This window comes from Cornus florida, unplaced genomic scaffold, assembly GCF_030987335.1.
Source record: "Cornus florida cultivar Cherokee Brave unplaced genomic scaffold, ASM3098733v1 CherokeeBrave_3.0.0_Hap2_Chr09, whole genome shotgun sequence".
Lineage (NCBI taxonomy): Eukaryota > Viridiplantae > Streptophyta > Magnoliopsida > Cornales > Cornaceae > Cornus > Cornus florida.
Genome location: NW_026775579.1, coordinates 87,253,785 through 87,272,987, shown reverse-complemented (window position 1 = coordinate 87,272,987; position 19,203 = coordinate 87,253,785). Strand labels below are relative to the sequence as shown.

General features: G+C 35.8%; 2 protein-coding genes across 2 annotated transcripts; both read left to right on the top strand.

Moving 5' to 3' along the window:
• Nucleotides 1-813: 813 nt before the first annotated feature.
• LOC132273094 (uncharacterized) lies at nucleotides 814-3,282 on the top strand. Its single transcript, XM_059774126.1, has 3 exons — nucleotides 814-1,820; nucleotides 1,917-2,225; nucleotides 2,631-3,282. The coding sequence occupies exons 1-3, from the start codon at nucleotides 814-816 to the stop codon at nucleotides 3,280-3,282; spliced, it is 1,968 nt and encodes a 655-aa protein (XP_059630109.1).
• A 295-nt stretch (nucleotides 3,283-3,577) lies between these two features.
• Nucleotides 3,578-5,555, top strand: LOC132273093 (uncharacterized). Its single transcript, XM_059774125.1, has 3 exons — nucleotides 3,578-3,770; nucleotides 3,857-4,104; nucleotides 5,316-5,555. Exons 1-3 carry the CDS (start codon nucleotides 3,578-3,580, stop codon nucleotides 5,553-5,555), a joined length of 681 nt encoding a protein of 226 aa, XP_059630108.1.
• The last annotated feature ends 13,648 nt before the right edge of the window (nucleotides 5,556-19,203 follow it).

The window sequence follows — 19,203 nt, the reverse complement described above, 5'->3', positions numbered from 1 at the left end:
GCACAGTGTGAATTGTGGCCAGGTTGTCAAAAATTCTCGAAGTTGTCAGCGATATTAAAGTTATTCCATGTGAAGGTTATGACTCAAATGAGCAATAAATCATTTGACATGATGCTTATGGCATTTAAGGAGATGCTTCCTGACAACAATGTGTTACCAAAGTCTCACTATGAGACTAAAAGCTTGTTGCGAGATTTGGGTCTCGAATATGAGTGTATCCATGCATGTAAACATGATTGTGTTCTATTCTGGAAAGAGAATGTAGGTAAGGAAAATTGTCCACAATGTGGTGAGTCGAGGTATAAACCTCACAAAGGTAAGGGTAAGAAAATCCCTCAAAAAGTTCTTCGGTACTTCCCTTTGAAATCAAAACTTCAACGGTTATTTATGTCGAAGGATACAGCCTTAGATATGCGGTGGCATAAGGAGAAACGTGTGAAGGAGACAAATGAGTTAAGACATCCGGCTGATTCAAAAGCTTGGGAGGATTTTGATAATAAGCATAGTTGGTTTGCTGCTGATCCTCGTAATGTTCGTGTTGGATTAGCAACTGATGGATTCAATCCATTTGGTAACATGAGCAATTCCTATAGTATGTGGCCTGTGATGATTGTGCCTTATAATTTGCCACCTTGGATATGTATGAAAGAACCGTATGTGTTCATGTCGTTGCTTATTCCTGGTCCAACCTTGCCTGGTAATGATATTGATGTGTACCTACGGCTTTTAGTTGAAGAGTTAAAAGAATTGTAGAGGGATGGTGTGACGACGTATGATGCCTACAGTAAATGTAACTTTAAAATGCATGCGACAATGATTTGGACCATTACTGACTTTCCTGCCTATGCGATGGCTTCTAGATGGATGACAAAGGGTTATCTAGCATGTCCAAATTGTAACAAAGAAACATGTTCTTGTTATTTGAAACACGGACGGAAGTTGTGTTATTTGGGAAGTCGTATGTTTTTGTCACTAGATCATGTTTTTAGGAAGCGGTACAAGCAGTTTAATGGTGAGAAGCAAGATAAAGGGCCACCAAAGCAGTTGACAGGTGATGATATTCTGGAACAACTTAACCGCATACCCGAGGTTAGTTTCGGAAAGGGACCAAATAACAAAAAGCGAACTCGTGAAAATTTTGAACTTAACTGGACAAAGAAGAGTATTTTCTTTGAACTACCTTATTGGCAAACCTTTTTGTTGCGGCACAACCTAGACATTATGCATATAGAGAAAAACATATGCGATAATGTGTTGGGGACATTATTGGACATTGAAGGTAAAACGAAGGATACATTCAAAAGTCGGTTGGATTTAGAAGCAATGAAGATTAGAAAAGAACTGCACCTCAAGCGTAATGGTGAAAAATTTGAGATGCCACGAGCGCGCTACACATTGTCAAAGAATGATAAAAAGCAATTGTGTGAATGGCTAAAATCAGTTAAGTTCCCAGATGGCTATGCCTCGAACATAAGTCGGTGTGTGAATGTTAATAATTGTAAGATATCTGGATTGAAAAGTCATGATTCACACGTTCTCTTACAGTGCTTCCTCCTCATAGCTATACGAGGATTCTTAGATTCGGATATTTGTAACGCAATAGCAGAGCTTGGTTTATTCTTCAAGGAATTGTGTTGTCGAACTGTTAAAATGGATGTCTTAGAGGCAATGGAAAGGGACATTGCTATTATACTATGCAAGTTGGAGATGATATTTCCTCCGTCATTTTTTGACATTATGGTGCACTTGGCTCTGCATTTGCCGCGTGAAGCCATTATTGCTGGCCCCGCACAATATCGATGGATGTACCCCATTGAAAGGTACTGTACTTTTTTTAATACACAAACATTATTTTTATGACAAGTTCTAATGGTCTGTTAGATTTAATATTTGTAATAGTTTTAATGGTTATGTAGATTTTTGCATACCCTCAAACTGTACGTGCGTAACAAAGCACGTCCTGAAGGGTCCATTGCTGAAGCTTACTTAGATAATGAATGCTTGACATTTTGTTCAAAATTTCTCGGAGGGATTGAGACACGGTTCAATCGAGAAGAAAGAAATAATGAGGGGGATTGCAACAATAATTGGACCACTATTTCAGATCTAAAGCAAGTAGTTCGACCTCTAGGGGCGCAAAGTTTGGAGATATTGTCTCGTGAGGACATGGAAATGGCTCGATTGTACGTGTTACAAAATTCTGGAGTAGTTGAGTCATACGAAGAGTAAGTAACTTATTACATGTCATATCATGTCAGCCTATGTGAATATATAGTCTTTTTAATACATGTACACAATTTTATCTTAACACCATCTAATTATTTAGGAAACACAAGGTGGAATTTGAAAGACAAGATCTGCGAAATGTTCCTCAAAGACATGCAAAAGAATTTTCTAGATGGTTCGAAACACAAGTAAGTTCATCATGTATAAATTGGACTTAATTAATCAAATTCTTTTATTTAATGAAAATGATGTGTCATCATTTATTTAACACTACAATTTTTTCAATAGATCTTGAAAATGCGTCATCATCAAAAGGAAAAAACTTGTGATGATTTGTATTCTCTAGCGTGTGGACCTGGATCTCTAGTAAGTTGATATTCTGCTTGTATTGTAGATGGGATTAGATTCCATACTAAGGAAAGGGAACAAAACCGACGAACGCAGAATTGTGGTGTGTTAGTGAAAGGAGAATGTGAAGATTACTACGGTAAACTAACAGATATCATTGAGTTACGATATCCACTGGGTAGACAAATCTTCCTTTTCAAATGTGATTGGTTTGATGTTAGGATTGCTATACATAAGGATACCTATTTTAAAAGCGTAAATGTAGCCAGTAGAGCTTACAAAAATGAGCCATTTGTGTTAGCAAATCAAGCAAAACAATGCTTCTATGTCAAAGACAACAAATTTCAAGGGACATGGGAAGTAGTTCAAGATATAACAAATAGAAGCTCATTTGATGTACCTGAAAAAGAGGGTGAAGTAGTAGTAGAGGATGAAATGCTTAACACTGCAGCGTACCAAGAGAATGAACCAAGCATTATGGATAGGATTGTTGAAGTGGACTTGGACATGGATCTACTCTCTTTGAACAGGGACGATTTAGAGGGTGAAACCCTTAATGCTGAAGTGATTGAAAAATGTAGTGGTGAAGCAGCAATTAATGACGACTTTTGGGTTGACGAGGATGATGATAGAGATGACGTTCAGTATAATTCAGATGAGGAACCAGAACTGTTGTCCGAAGATGATACTGATTTGGATGACATATGAAGCTTTGTATTGTTACGCATGTGCTGTATTTTTTTTGGAATTATGATTAATACATTATGTGAACTTTATCTAGAATTGAGTTCCTTCTCTTTTTCAATATATTTATCTTTTAGTTTGGTTGTGGGCTTCATTATTTTTCTGATTTATTTAAACTAATCTTAGATCACTTGATTTATTTTCTGTTTATGTTCTGAAGTAGCCAATATCAAATAATGACTCAGAATGTATTATGCATATGCTTGTTTATTTTGATTTAATATTACTTGATTCTTCATATCAGCTTGTAAACAGAATTATGGACACTTCTGAGGCACCAATGCGTAGAATATTAAGGTCCAGCGTGACTCAAACTCGAACTGAGACACCATCTACAAGTTCAGCCGCCACACAACCGAGTGGAGAAGCTGATGGTAGTAATTCAATAAGTCAACAGCCTATTATGGAAGGTGATGGTAATACTTTGCAGACGAGGCCACAACCAAATGGAGGTGATAATTATGCTTCATCATAAATTAACTACAACATTTTTGTAGAATGACTATGTTTTAATTAAATAGATAATTTTTTTTTTCAGGCCCAGTACGAAAAGGGCGTGGAAAAGCAAAGAATATAGCCCTACACAAAGCTCAGGACCTCTATGGAAAGGATGTTCCAATTCCGGTAGAGTTTGGGACGGGTTATATTAAACCCGTTGGCAAAAATCACAATTTATGGACGGCTGAGGTTGGCATCCATGCGAGAGATAAAGAAGCATTATTGAAATATAAAACGTGGAGGGAAATTCCAGATTATGAGAGACAGGTCTGCTATGACCATTTTAAGGTAATGAGTTCTTTTATATTCTATATCTTTCTTTTTTTTTTTTTTCTTGAATGGGTATTTGTTTTTTATAAATATTCAAAAGAGGAACAATTACAAGAGGAGAAAATCTCCATTACATGTCACAAAGTGGAATTAATGGGTATTTGATTTTAGGAGTTTTTTTTTTTTTTTTTTTTTTCTTCTTTTAAACATAAATCTGGAATTGGAATTTCCTAAATTGCATATTCACCCTCTGTTTAATTGAAGAGAAAATCTAATTTGGAATGAACGCCCATTTTGCTACTTCTAAGGTTGCAATCAGTAACATTAATCACTATTTTTCTTTCTACTATTTGTTCAATAACACAAGTGTGTAACAACCCTTTACGGTATTTTAGTCAAGCTGAAGTTTGGTACCACAAGGATACAAAAACACTTGATGCATTTAAACAAGATTCTCAAATAATAATACAGTAATAAAAGAAAGAAAATGGTGGTGGGCTGAGACACGGAATTGGAAGCAGATAGGATAAAACTGCTTCTAAATTGGACCAGTCACTATTTTTCTTTCTACTATTTGTTCAATAACACAATTGTGTAACAACCCTTTAGGGTATTTTAGTCAAGCTGAAGTTTAGTACCACAAGGATACAAAAACACATGATGCATTTAAACAAGATTCTCAAACAATAATACAGTAATAAAAGAAAGAAAATGGTGGTGGGCTGAGACACGGAATTGGAAGCAGATAGGATAAAATTGCTTCTAAACTGGACCAGTCACTATTTTTCTTTTTACTATTTGTTCATAACATAAGTGTGTAACAACCTACCCTTGAGGACTTAAGCTCTCTCTCTATATATCTACATATGCATACATACTAGCCTATAGGACTTAATTTCCCTTCTCTCTCTCTCTTTCTCTCTCTCTATCTATATTCTAGCTCTTCCATCTCTCACTGGCAGAGTTCCTGAACCAATCTTTTAGTAAATTTACCCTCAATTCAATCAAAATAAAATCATAAGGGTTCTTTACTGTTACACAATATAAAATAAAGATATCAATCACATATATGAGGGGTTCAGGGAAGAACTCTAGTTTAAGAAAGTGAGATACCACTCTCTTAAAATACTTGTTTTGTTGACTTGTTAGTTATTTTTCATATTTTCAATGCTATTTGTTTTGTGAATTATTGTGTTCTTTTTAACTTAAATTAAATGTCCATTATAAAGGTGACCTTTGGAGTGGATGCACATGACAATGAAACTGATTTCAAGCGAGTAACTAAGGAAATGTCCGAACGCTTGAGGAAATATAGATATAAATTGAAGAATCATTTTGACAAGCATCTTCCAATTGAGAATGCACGCTTGCATCCTTATGGTATTATTGATATTGATGTTTGGGGAAAAATGTGCGATTGGTGGACGTCACCAGAATTTCAAGTTCGGATTTTTAACCACTTGCTTTAAATTACTTGAAATCATTGATTATGATGCATTGATTGACTAGCTATTTAGGTTTCTTAACTTGTATTATTGTTTGAATTGCTATGTAGAAAATAAGTGATAGAAATAAAGGCAACCGTTCGAAGAATAAGATTCCTCATGTTTCTGGATCGATGTCTTTCGCCAGACGCTATAATGTTTATGTACGTAATATTTATTATAATTATTATAAAATTTCAATTTATTATCCATCTAAATCATATTTTGTGTTGCAGTTGAAAGAAAGTCAAGAAAGGCAAGAAAGGCAAAACGAAGAAGATGAGGAAGTTGAAAGTCCTGAGGAAGGTCCCGCTATTCGCATGTACAAGGACACGCATTTTAAGGAAGAAACTGGATGGGTAAGCGAGATAGCTAAACAGAACTACGTAAGTTTTTTCCTCCATTTTACTTTCTTTTTATTTTTCTTAATGTGTTATTATTGCCATCTTGTTTGATAATAAGATTGTGTGTGTGTGTATGTGTAGTCAATTAGTTACAGTATATATACTTATATGCAGAAAGGTTATATCTAAATTAAAAACTTTACAAATTAAAAGAATTCGTGTGTAAAGTGGTTTCAGTACAATGTATATGAATTGGGGCGTTAAGAGTGGTAATTAATCAGATGGGAATTAGGTCTTTTGCTTTAATTAGGGTTCCTGTGAGACGACATCATCTGCGAATTAGGCTTTGAAAACAGAAAAGAGAAATGAGAACAGGAGAAATCGTGAGTGTCCTGTGATATTACTTTGCAAAATATCTGTACAAGACCCAATTATAACTGCTAGCTTTCCTGCACAAAGAAATAAAAATAAAAATAAAAATAAATTAAAAAAATCCTTGACCTTATATGCGTTGTAAGTGCTAAAATGCATACTGACTATCGAACTCTCTAGTTTTAATTTTCTATTACTTCTTGTTGGCATATGTGACACCCTCAACATTTTCCACGCATAAGTTGATCAGGCTTATACACGAAAAACGAAGGATATCAAAAACAATTGGCAATATACAAGCATGGAATACAAAATGATGATAATAAAAGAATTTAGACAGGAAAGGAACACTAAATAATAAAACATCCATCCATCCTTTATTTAATACAGTACTCCATTATAACTTGGAAATCCTATGTCAAGGATCCCTAAATATAAACCTGAGAGTTCAACGTCAAAAGTAAATAAAAACTGAAACTGAAGTAATACATAAAACTTCTACCCTGAACTGGATCGTAAGAGTAGATGAGTTCGGATGGTGGTCCCTCACTGCTAACCTCAACCTTGGAACGGGTACTGACCGTATCCTGAAATAACAACAATGGTGGGTCAACCCCACGAGCAAGTCCTCTCTACTATGACCCAAATCAGAGAATCAAATAAATTAATCATTATGAATCGGACGAGTACTATATCTGTATACATCCTAAGGGAACTGCCCAATGTATAACATGACCTTAACCAGAATAGACGGTGATCACTTAGACTCACACTAGGTGGTTAAGTGTCGCCTTTCCCTACCCGGGAAATCAGCTATTATACATGGTGCACGGTACTGACAACACTAACTATAACGAACTACACAGTGATAACACCTCTCAAAGTACTGATGAATATACACATGCCAATAATATTACTAAACATACTGAGCATGTCAATTAGGCAACACATGCCAATAATATTAAACCACATACCCTGACAGCCACACATCTGTCTATAGCAACGAATGCATAAGGTATAAATGAGTCTAAACTTATTAGTCAGCTCACATGGTTCTATATGGCAACACATCCATATAATATAAATGCGACATAATTAAACAGTCCATTTATTTCCTGAAATGCACACAGCATAATAATCATGGTTTATATATCATTTTAACAGTATAAACATCCCATCAGATATCATGGGTAATTTATATGACTAAAACCATGGCATTATTTAATTTAACAGTAATGTTTGATACCATTTAATAAGATAATAACACTATTTATATTTAACAATGTCGTTAAATAAATCACATTAATATCCGTACTGTAAACGAGCTAAGACATGCTTAGAAAAGAATAATCTGCCATAAGAATAAGTAACGGGTATTAAAATAATAATTTTGTGGCCCGTTAAACCCGTAATTACCAACACAGTACCTAAAAATCCAAGTTTAAGGTTCTGGAATTTACAAAACAGGCCCTAGGGGTATTCTGGTAATTTCCAGCAGCTGACAGGGCCCCTCACGCGCCCCCACGCGCCGCCCTAAGCTTCCCCACGCGCAGCCCAACCTTCCCCACTCTCCCACGCGCTTGCACGCGCTTCCACGAGCGTCTGGAGAGTTCCACGCGCGCGCACGCGCTCTTTTGCGCGCGTTGATAGCTTCTTGCTGACGCGGCGTCCTCCGGTTGGTTGACTGCATCATCTTTCCTACATGCGCGCCACACCGGATCAATCCACCTATGCTCCTTTCATCCTGCGGCTGATGATTAGCGCGCACCATCATATGGTGTTCCGCGCTACACCGAATCCATCTTTTAATCAATTTCCCATCAATCGGTCATGGATCCATGCGCACACAGGTTACCTTGCGCCGCAACACACCGGATTGCTCCGGTCTTCTTCCCCGCTGCCGGCGACCGGAAATCTCGCCGGAACCTCGCCGGAAAATGCATAAAATTACCGAAAAATTCTAGAAAATTCTAGAAAAATCCCTGAAGCCTTAAATAATTATTTTTAGCTAGATTAAATCGTATAGGATAATAATTAAATATTGTAATACCCCTAATTTCAAAAGGGATAAAAATGGAATTTAAATTTTATTTGTGTGCATTTTAAATTGATTTTGTATCTATATGCTTATGTGTCCAATTGTTGTTTATTTTAATTCATTGTGTTATTTTTTTTAATTGTTTGTTTATTTTAATTAAGGGTGTAATTCTTTATTTGTTGGTTTATTTTAATTAATTATTTTATTTATTTTATGTGTTTTAAGTGATACGTTGCTTGTTTATTTGATTTAATTAATGGGTTTTATTAAATTAATTATTTATTAAGTATTTAAATTTTGAACAGGGTAATTATGTTTTTCCCATTAACTAGGGTTTTAGATACGTTTTAGTTAGGGTTTTTGGAGCCGTCTTATAAGCATCTGATTTGTAACTAAACTGGGTTACTTTGTGGGTCGACGAAGTTAGGGCTCTGTGGATTAGGGTTTTAATCTTGCAATTATAAATACCTCAGTATATGTTAAACCTAGGGTTACATATTGTCGTAGCTTTTACACGGAAAAGTCTACCAAATAGAGAGAGTTACAGAGGGAGTTTTGGTGAGAACAGAGTAGTTTGTGAGAATTTCGACTGGGGTTCCAAGGTTTAACCAAGGAGAAAGAATGAGCAGAGGTTCTAGGAGGTTAGACAAGTTCAGTGGATGTCGAAACAAAACTGAGACCAACGGCAACAAGGGTTTGTTTGCAAACCTATTCAGGCAAGTTCTATCTTCCTCTTTCCCTTTGGGCCGTGTTCTGTGCACCTAGATAATCTCTAGGGATTAATCAAGCAAAAATTGGAATTGATATGTTTATTACGTGTTATATTGTTGGTCTGTATGTGTTGAAATCAATATCTGTTACAGTGTATGCAAGTGGTGTTTCAGTTTTCTGTACTTTAAGCATATGGTTTCCATCGTAGCCTTAGTTTCTGTATTTGACTGCAACTCTTGTAGAGACAATATAGGAACTCTACTGGGGTTATACAAAACTCATAAGGATGTTATTATTCTGTTTTAAATACGTGTGCAATCTGTTCCGTTTCTGTTTCTGCATATAGTTTTAGTTTTGATACTAAAAGCTTGGTAAGTTCAATAGCAACCTTAAGCTTTGTAATTGTTTTAAATTACTATAATCAAACCTTGGAGATGTTAATAGAGTGATAATAAACCCTTAAGATCAGTTTAAGAAATAAACAGAAGGGTAGGGACTGACCAAAGAACGAGCAGATAGGTAAAAACGGAGCAGAGACTGAACTGGAGGCTCTCAAGAGGGAGAGAGCCGGCTCTAGAAAGTCAAGAGCCGGCTCCCCTTCAGCAAGAGCCAGCTCCTAGGGGATTGGAGCTGGATCCAATAGGGGAAGAGCCGGCTCTTCCATTCCAAGAGCCGGCTCCAATTTGTTGTTACGTCCAGAAAGTGGTTTTAGGGCTCTGTTTGGTGTTTTGAGCACTGTTTGAGCTTTTGAGTGATTCTAATGAACTGTAGGGACTTAATAGAGGATCTAAGTAGTTAATTTTAAGTGTTATTAAACTTAATGTTGCATGGTTTAAGTCTTTAAGACAAAGGATGAAGCAGTGTAAAAATATACAATGGTGTATGCTACTAACAGAGAAAGGAATTGAATGGCTTGATTAAATTTTAGAAATTTAATGAGACTTCACGGAGGGATTAAATAGTTAATTTTTGGGTGTTATTAAGACCCTAAATTAATTTAAGGTTAATTCTAAATTAACGGATCAAACTGTATAACACTTATGTACAATTGTATACGGTTGGTGGATGGATGAAGTTTTAAATGCTTAAGCTTATTTTTAGGCATTCGAGTGGAATGTAATATATTTATAAAATGGTCTTAAATATATTATAGGGTCATTGATGTGTTAGATGTAATCTATGCAGGCTCTGGATGTTAGTTGTTGATTTATTAAATCATCCCCTGCAACTATATGGTTAATTGTTTGGATTTAAATTGCTGAAACATTTAAAAATCTTCGGTAATTAATTGGATATTGGTTTTGGATATTAAATTGCTGTACTATCATTTGTAGTCTGTAATTTACATGGTTTTGGTTTTAAGTTGTTGAAATACTCAATACTATTCTGCAACGATGTGGATGGTTGGTTTTGGACTATAAATTACGTGCTTATTATTTATGCCTTGTAATTTACCTGGAATTATGTATTGGAACATAATTGCTGAATTCTTATACTTAATTCGGTCAATTATTTGGAATCATATATTGGATTATAATTGCGGAATTCTTATATTAAATTTGACCAATTATTTGGAATTATGTATTGGATTTTAATTGCTGAATTCTCACATTAAAATTCTGTCAATTATCTGGGTTTGGTTTTGCATTGTAAATTACTTGCTTATCATTTGAATTTTGTAATTTATATGGATATGGAGGATGGTATGCACCGGTATGGGACGGTGGCATACTAGGTATGGTTTAGCTCAAAATGCTAATTCCTACCTTATGGATTTTAATTGGTGAACAGTATGACTGGTTCTATCAATTATATGGACTTTGTGGATTGTATGCACCGGTATGGGACGGTGGCATACTAGGGACAGACTGATTTAAAATACTCGGTCCTACCTATTTTGGAATAAGGGAACGGGTTGTTAAATAAATCCTCCTTATATATATATAAGTCGGTACGGTTGAATACGCCGAATGACTTATTGGATTTCTTGTGAATGGTTAGGAACGGAGTTTAGATATATATGTTTATGGTACCACGAGTTGAGCTTGAGTTTCAAACTTGTTGGTTAGGGTGCGTATATGCAGTGGATGTGTAGCTGGTTATAGTAGGTTGGGTGTACCCTGTTAGGTCTAGGTACTCATGCCCACCTTTGGGTGCATATTCGCATGTTGCCTTCTATTCAGGTTGAGATCCCTACTGTAGTTCAGTGAATGTCCCATAGTGTGTATATATATATGTATGGACTAGATAAATATTGTGAGGTATCTATGGTGTATCTGCGTATCGGGTCACTGTATGGATTGCAGTTAGATTAGAACTTGCTCGTGGGCCTGACCCACCCTTTTATCATTTTTTCAGGTGTTCGTCAGTTCTGGGCTGTAGAGCTTGATCGTGCTGAGCAGATACAGTTATTCACTCTACTGATGGCGTATGATTTTATTTCATGTTAAGACTTGGGTTTTGTTCCAGTCTTTTGAGTACCATTGGATATTTTAGGGGTCCATTAGATGGATTCCCGAGTTGTATAAATTGGAGAACGATTTTCATTCGTGGTGGATCAGTTGTTTAAAAATAGTTTTAATTATCAATGAAATTATTTATTCTGAGGTTTTCAATTATTGGATTATCATTCTAGGTTCTTTCCAGCAAAATTTTATTTATTCTTGTTTTTTATATTGTATTCTGTGTTCATTAAATTGCTAATTGTTTTGATATCCTCGGGTAATCAGGCGTGGGCCTGGCCAACCCACATCCGGAAATCCGGGGGTGTTACAGTTGGTATCAGAGCACTCCAGGTTCTAGTGTCCTTAGGAGTGTTTTCGTTATAGGACTTCCGCGTTGCGTCTCTTAAAACTTAGAGTCATATTAGGATTGGTTGTACTCTACTTACGGTTCGTTAGGAGGAACGGATGTCAATTATATTCCATAGTTATGGAATGGTTGACACTAGGATAAGGATGGGGTCCATGACGAAAGCAATACGGACCTAACGGAGTAGAGGAGTATGTTGTCGATTTCTTTGCAAGAAATAGAATTTAGGATCGAAGGTTTAGTTCTAAGATTAGCATTGCTTAGAAAGTGTACGCCAAGGAAGGATTAAGGTGTATGTGGTAGGTCACCGTTTATTGGGACCAACACAATTTCAGTTGTGTTCAAAGAGGAGAGAAGCGAAGAGTGGGATTCTGAAGAGGATCCTGAGGAAGAAGATTTCGGCGTATCCAAGAAAAGGGATATTGAAATTTGAGGATGACGAATCGCACAAGTAGTATAGTGAATGATACTGGTAGAGTTGGTGTGAACCAATCTACATATGGATGAATTTTCGTATCATGTCTTAAGGAGTTAATTGAAAAGTACTCTTTAGGAGTTTGGGAATCGGATGGAGTTCTTGTTAGAACAAAGATGTGATTTTATATCACATTCTGGAGCGTACGGGAATTAGGATGTAACGTGCTAAGTTGCTTTAATAAAGCCACGATAGACAGTTTGCGTATTAGGTGGATGAGGGTTAAGCCATTGGATATTTGCTTAAGCAAACGATTGTGCAGTTAAGCTACGGTTAATGGAGCAGTTTCAGGATTGGATAATTACCAACGAAACTATGGAACAGACTTTTGCGAACTTGTGTATCTACGTGTTTCATTTCTGTTATTATATGTGTCATTTTGATTGTTATGTGTTTCGATTTTGATATTACGTGTTCATTTTTGTTAATTAATCCGGATTAGGAGTATGGATTGGTCGGGGACACAAGTATATGTTCACTTTTGGATTTCGCATTAGTTCTACATGGCACTTACAATGGAGGAGATACTTGGGATAGGTATCCTAGGTTTTTATGGGAAGTTGTAAGTGTTTTTTTTTCACTTCTCATATTGTTGGCACAGGGAGGATAGTATGATAACGTAAAAGGTTTTGTATTTATACGGTGCAGACTTCTTACCTGTTGGTTTGACATGGAAGCGGGGGGTTATACAATTAGACCCTAACTTCATTTAAGGATACGTTAGAGAGATATACTCTTCTTTGTAGTGGATTACGCGCAGTTTGGAGGCGGTAATAGGATATGGTAACTAATTCCATTCATACACTAACGATTTTCCTATTAAGGAACAGTTGATTGGGTTGTCTTCCATATCGGAAGCAAGGAGCGTGATTAAGGAAGGTCAGTTTTTATGTCTTAATTAGATTGATTTTTTTTTATGGATGGTGTTTCTCTGTTTAAGCGGTAACCTATCGATTTGTGTTTTCAAACATTGGGATGGGATGCATAGAAGTTTTACATATCTATGTTATGGAACTTGTAGGAATATGGACCTCTACCCTATATCAAAATTTGGGTACGGATGAGTAGTTGTTAAATACAACTTACATGTTGGATAATTTTTGTGTGTCATGTATATCGGACATATATATTTTTCTTTACGGATTTGGAAATCAGTGGAGCCCTTACACGGAGGCAGAATCCACAACGGAATGGAGTAAAAAGTTTAATCAAACTAATTCAGAGTTTCGTGAATTCCGAGGACGGAATTCCATTTGTTAGGGGGGGAGAATGTAATACCCCTAATTTCAAAAGGGATAAAAATGGAATTTAAATTTTATTTGTGTGCATTTTAAATTGATTTTGTATCTATATGCTTATGTGTCCAATTGTAGTTTATTTTAATTCATTGTGTTATTTTTTTTAATTGTTTGTTTATTTTAATTAAGGGTGTAATTCTTTATTTGTTAGTTTATTTTAATTAATTGTTTTATTTATTTTATGTGTTTTAAGTGATTCGTTGCTTGCTTATTTGATTTAATTAATGGGTTTTATTAAATTAATTTTTTATTAAGTATTTAATTTTTGAACAGGGTAATTATGTATTTCCCATTAACTAGGGTTTTAGATACGTTTTAGTTAGGGTTTTTGGAGCCGTCTTATAAGCATCTGATATGTAACTAAACTGGGTTACTTTGTGGGCCGACGAAGTTAGGGCTCTGTGGATTAGGGTTTTAATCTTGCAATTATAAATACCTCAGTATATGTTAAACCTAAGGTTACATATTGTCGTAGCTTTTACACGGAAAAGTCTACCAAATAGAGAAAGTTACAGAGGGAGTTTTGGTGAGAACAGAGTAGTTTGTGAGAATTTCGACTGGGGTTCCAAGGTTTAACCAAGGAGAAAGAATGAGCAGAGGTTCTAGGAGGTAAGACAAGTTCAGTGGATGTTGAAACAAAACTGAGACCAATGGCAACAAGGGTTTGTTTGCAAGCCTATTCAGGCAAGTTCTATCTTCCTCTTTCCCTTTGGGCCGTGTTCTGTGCACCTAGATAATCTCTAGGGTTTAATCAAGCAGAAACTGGAATTGATAAGTTTATTACGTGTTATATTGTTGGTCTATATGTGTTGAAATCAATATCTGTTACAGTGTATGCAAGTGGTGTTTCAGTTTTCTGTACTTTAAGCATATGGTTTCCATCGTAGCCTTAGTTTCTGTATTTGACTGCAACTCTTGTAGAGACAATATAGGAACTCTACTGGGGTTATACAAAACTCATAGGGATGTTATTATTCTGTTTTAAATACGTGTGCAATCTGTTCCGTTTCTGTTTCTGCATATAGTTTCAGTTTTGATACTAAAAGCTTGGTAAGTTCAATAGCAACCTTAAGCTTTGTAATTGTTTTAAATTACTGTAATAAAACCTTGGAGATATTAATAGAGTGATAATAAACCCTTAAGATCAGTTTAAGAAATAAACAGAAGGGTAGGGACTGACCAAAGAACGAGCAGATAGGTAAAAACGGAGCAGAGACTGAACTGGAGGCTCTCAAGAGGGAGAGAGCCGGCTCTAGAAAGTCAAGAGCCGGCTCCCCTTCAGCAAGAGCCGGCTCCTAGGGGATTAGAGCCGGCTCCAATAGGGGAAGAGCCGGCTCTTCCATTCCAAGAGCCGGCTCCAATTTGTTGTTACGTCCAGAAAGTGGTTTTAGGGCTCTGTTTGGTGTTTTGAGCACTGTTTGAGCTTTTGAGTGATTCTAATGAACTGTAGGGACTTAACAGAGGATCTAAGTAGTTAATTTTAAGTGTTATTAAACTTAATGTTGCATGGTTTAAGTCTTTAAGACAAAGGATGAAGCAGTGTAAAAATATACAACGGTGTATGCTACTAATAGAGAAAGGAATTGAATGGCTTGATTAAATTTTAGAAATTTAATGAGACTTCACGGAGGGATTAAATAGTTAATTTTTGGGTGTTATTAAGACCCTAAATTAATTTAAGGTTAATTCTAAATTAACGGATCAAACTGTATAACACTTATGTACAATTGTATACGGTTGGTGGATGGATGAAGTTTTAAATGCTTAAGCTTATTTTTAGGCATTCGAGTGGGATGTAATATATTTATAAAATGGTTTTAAGTATATTATAGGGTCATTGATGTGTTAGATGTAATCTATGCAGGCTCTGGATGTTAGTTGTTGATTTATTAAATCATCCCCTGCAACTATATGGTTAATTGTTTGGATTTAAATTGCTGAAACATTTAAAAATCTTCGGTAATTAATTGGATATTGGTTTTGGATTTTAAATTGCTGTACTATCATTCGTAGTCTATAATTTACATGGTTTTGTTTTAAGTTGTTGAAATACTCAATACTATTCTGCAACGATGTGGATGGTTGGTTTTGGACTATAAATTATGCCTTGTAATTTACCTGGAATTATGTATTGGAACATAATTGCTGAATTCTTATACTTAATTCGGTCAATTATTTGGAATCATATATTGGATTATAATTGCGGAATTCTTATATTAAATTTGACCAATTATTTGGAATTATGTATTGGATTTTAATTGCTAAATTCTCACATTAAAATTCTGTCAATTATCTGGGTTTGGTTTTGCATTGTAAATTACTTGCTTATCATTTAAATGTTGTAATTTATATGGATATGGAGGATGGTATGCACCGGTATGGGACGGTGGCATACTAGGTATGGTTTAGCTCAAAATGCTAATTCCTACCTTATGGATTTTAATTGGTGAACAGTATGACTGGTTCTATCAATTATATGGACTTTGTGGATTGTATGCACCGGTATGGGACGGTGGCATACTAGGGACAGACTGATTTAAAATACTCAGTCCTACCTATTTTGGAATAAGGGAACGAATTGTTAAATAAATCCTCCTTATATATATATAAGTCGGTACGGTTGAATACGCCGAATGACTTATTGGATTTCTTGTGAATGGTTAGGAACGGAGTTTAGATATATATGTTTATGGTACCACGAGTTGAGCTTGAGTCTCAAACTTGTTGGTTAGGGTGCGTATATGCAGTGGATGTGTAGCTGGTTATAGTAGGTTGGGTGTACCCTGTTAGGTCTAGGTACTCATGCCCACCTTTGGGTGCGTATTCGCATGTTGCCTTCTATTCAGGTTGAGATCCCTCTGTAGTTCAGTGAATGTCCCATAGTATGTATATATATATGTATGGACTAGATAGATATTGTGAGGTATCTATGGTGTATCTGCGTATCGGGTCACTGTATGGATTGCAGTTAGATTAGAACTTGCTCGTGGGCCTGACCCACCCTTTTATCATTTTTTCAGGTGTTCGTCAGTTCTGGGCTGTAGAGCTTGATCGTGCTGAGCAGATACAGTTATTCACTCTACTGATGGCGTAGGATTTTATTTCATGTTAAGACTTGGGTTTTGTTCCAGTCTTTTGAGTACCATTGGATATTTTAGGGGTCCACTAGATGGATTCCCGAGTTGTATAAATTGGAGAACGATTTTCATTCGTGGTGGATCAGTTGTTTCAAAATAGTTTTAATTATCAATGAAATTATTTATTCTGAGGTTTTCAATTATTGGATTATCATTCTAGGTTCTTTCCAGCAAAATTTTATTTATTCTTGTTTTCTATATTGTATTCTGTGTTCATTAAATTGCTAATTGTTTTGATATCATTGGGTAATCGGGCGTGGGCCTGGCCAACCCGCATCCGGAAATCTGGGGGTGTTACAGTTGGTATCGGAGCACTCTAGGTTCTAGTGTCCTTAGGAGTGTTTTCGTTATAGGACTTCCGCGTTGCGTCTCTTAAAACTTAGAGCCATATTAGGATTAGTTGTACTCTATTTACGGTTCGTTAGGAGGAACGGATGTCAATTATATTCCATAGTTATGGAATGGTTGACACTAGGATAAGGATGGGGTCCACGACGAAAGCAATACGGACCTAACGGAGTAAAGGAGTATGTTGTCGATTTCTTTGCAAGAACCAGAACTTAGGATCGAAGGTTTAGTTCTAAGATTAGCATTGCTTAGAAAGTGTACGCCAAGGAAGGATTAAGGTGTAGGTGGTAGGTCACCGTTTATTGGGACCAACACAATTTCAGTTGTGTTCAAAGAGGAGACAAGCGAAGAGTGGGATTCTGAAGAGGATCCTGAGGAAGAAGATTTCGGCGTATCCAAGAAAAGGGATATTGAAATTTGAGGATGACGAATCGCACAAGTAGTATAGTGAATGATACTGGTAGAGTTGGTGTGAACCAATCTACATATGGATGAATTTTCGTATCATGTCTTAAGGAGTTAATTAAAAAGTACTCTTTAGGAGTTTGGGAATCGGATGGAGTTCTTGTCAGAACAAAGATGTGATTTTATATCACATTCTGGAGCGTACGGGAATTAGGATGTAACGTGCTAAGTTGCTTTAATAAAGCCACGATAGACGGTTTGCGTATTAGGTGGATGAGGGTTAAGCCATTGGATATTTGCTTAAGCAAACGATTGTGCAGTTAAGCTACGGTTAATGGAGCAGTTTCAGGATTGGATAATTACCAACGAAACTATGGAACAGACTTTTGCGAACTTGAGTTCAAAGGAGGTTTCTTCTTTGGAATGAAGGATATCTTAAAAATGATTATATTTTGGTTGTTTTATGTGTTGTGTGTATCTACGTGTTTCATTTCTGTTATTATATGTGTCATTTTGATTGTTATGTGTTTCGATTTTGATATTACGTGTTCATTTTTGTTAAGTAATCCGGATTAGGAGTATGGATTGGTCGGGGACACAAGTATATGTTCACTTTTGGATTTCGCATTAGTTCTACATGGCACTTACAATGGAGGAGATACTTGGGATAGGTATCCTAGGTTTTTAAGGGAAGTTGTAAATGTTTTTTTTTTCGCTTCTCATATTGTTGGCACAGGGAGGATAGTATGATAACGTAAAAGGTTTTGTATTTATACGGTGCAGACTTCTTACCTGTTGGTTTGACATGGAAGCGGGGGGTTATACAATTAGACCCTAACTTCATTTAAGGATACGTTAGAGAGATATACTCTTCTTTGTAGTGGATTACGCGCAGTTTGGAGGCGATAATAGGATATGGTAACTAATTCCATTCATACACTAACGATTTTCCTATTAAGGAACAGTTGATTGGGTTGTCTTCCATATCGGAAGCAAGGAGCGTGATTAAGGAAGGTCAGTTTTTATATCTTAATTAGATTGATTTTTTTTATGGATGGTGTTTCTCTGTTTAAGCGGTAACCTATCGATTTGTGTTTTCAAACATTGGGATGGGATGCATAGAAGTTTAACATATCTATGTTATGGAACTTGTAGGAATATGGACCTCTACCCTATATCAAAATTTGGGTACGGATGAGTAGTTGTTAAATACAACTTACATGTTGGATAATTTTTGTGTGTCATGTATATCGGACATATATATTTTTCTTTACGGATTTGGAAATCAGTGGAGCCCTTACACGGAGGCAGAATCCACAACGGAATGGAGTAGAAAGTTTAATCAAACTAATTCAGAGTTTCGTGAATTCCGAGGACGAAATTCCATTTGTTAGGGGGGGAGAATGTAATACCCCTAATTTCAAAAGGGATAAAAATGGAATTTAAATTTTATTTGTGTGCATTTTAAATTGATTTTGTATCTATATGCTTATGTGTCCAATTGTTGTTTATTTTAATTCATTGTGTTATTTTTTTTAATTGTTTGTTTGTTTTAATTAAGGGTGTAATTCTTTATTTGTTGGTTTATTTTAATTAATTGTTTTATTTATTTTATGTGTTTTAAGTGATTCGTTGCTTGCTTATTTGATTTAATTAATGGGTTTTATTAAATTAATTATTTATTAAGTATTTAA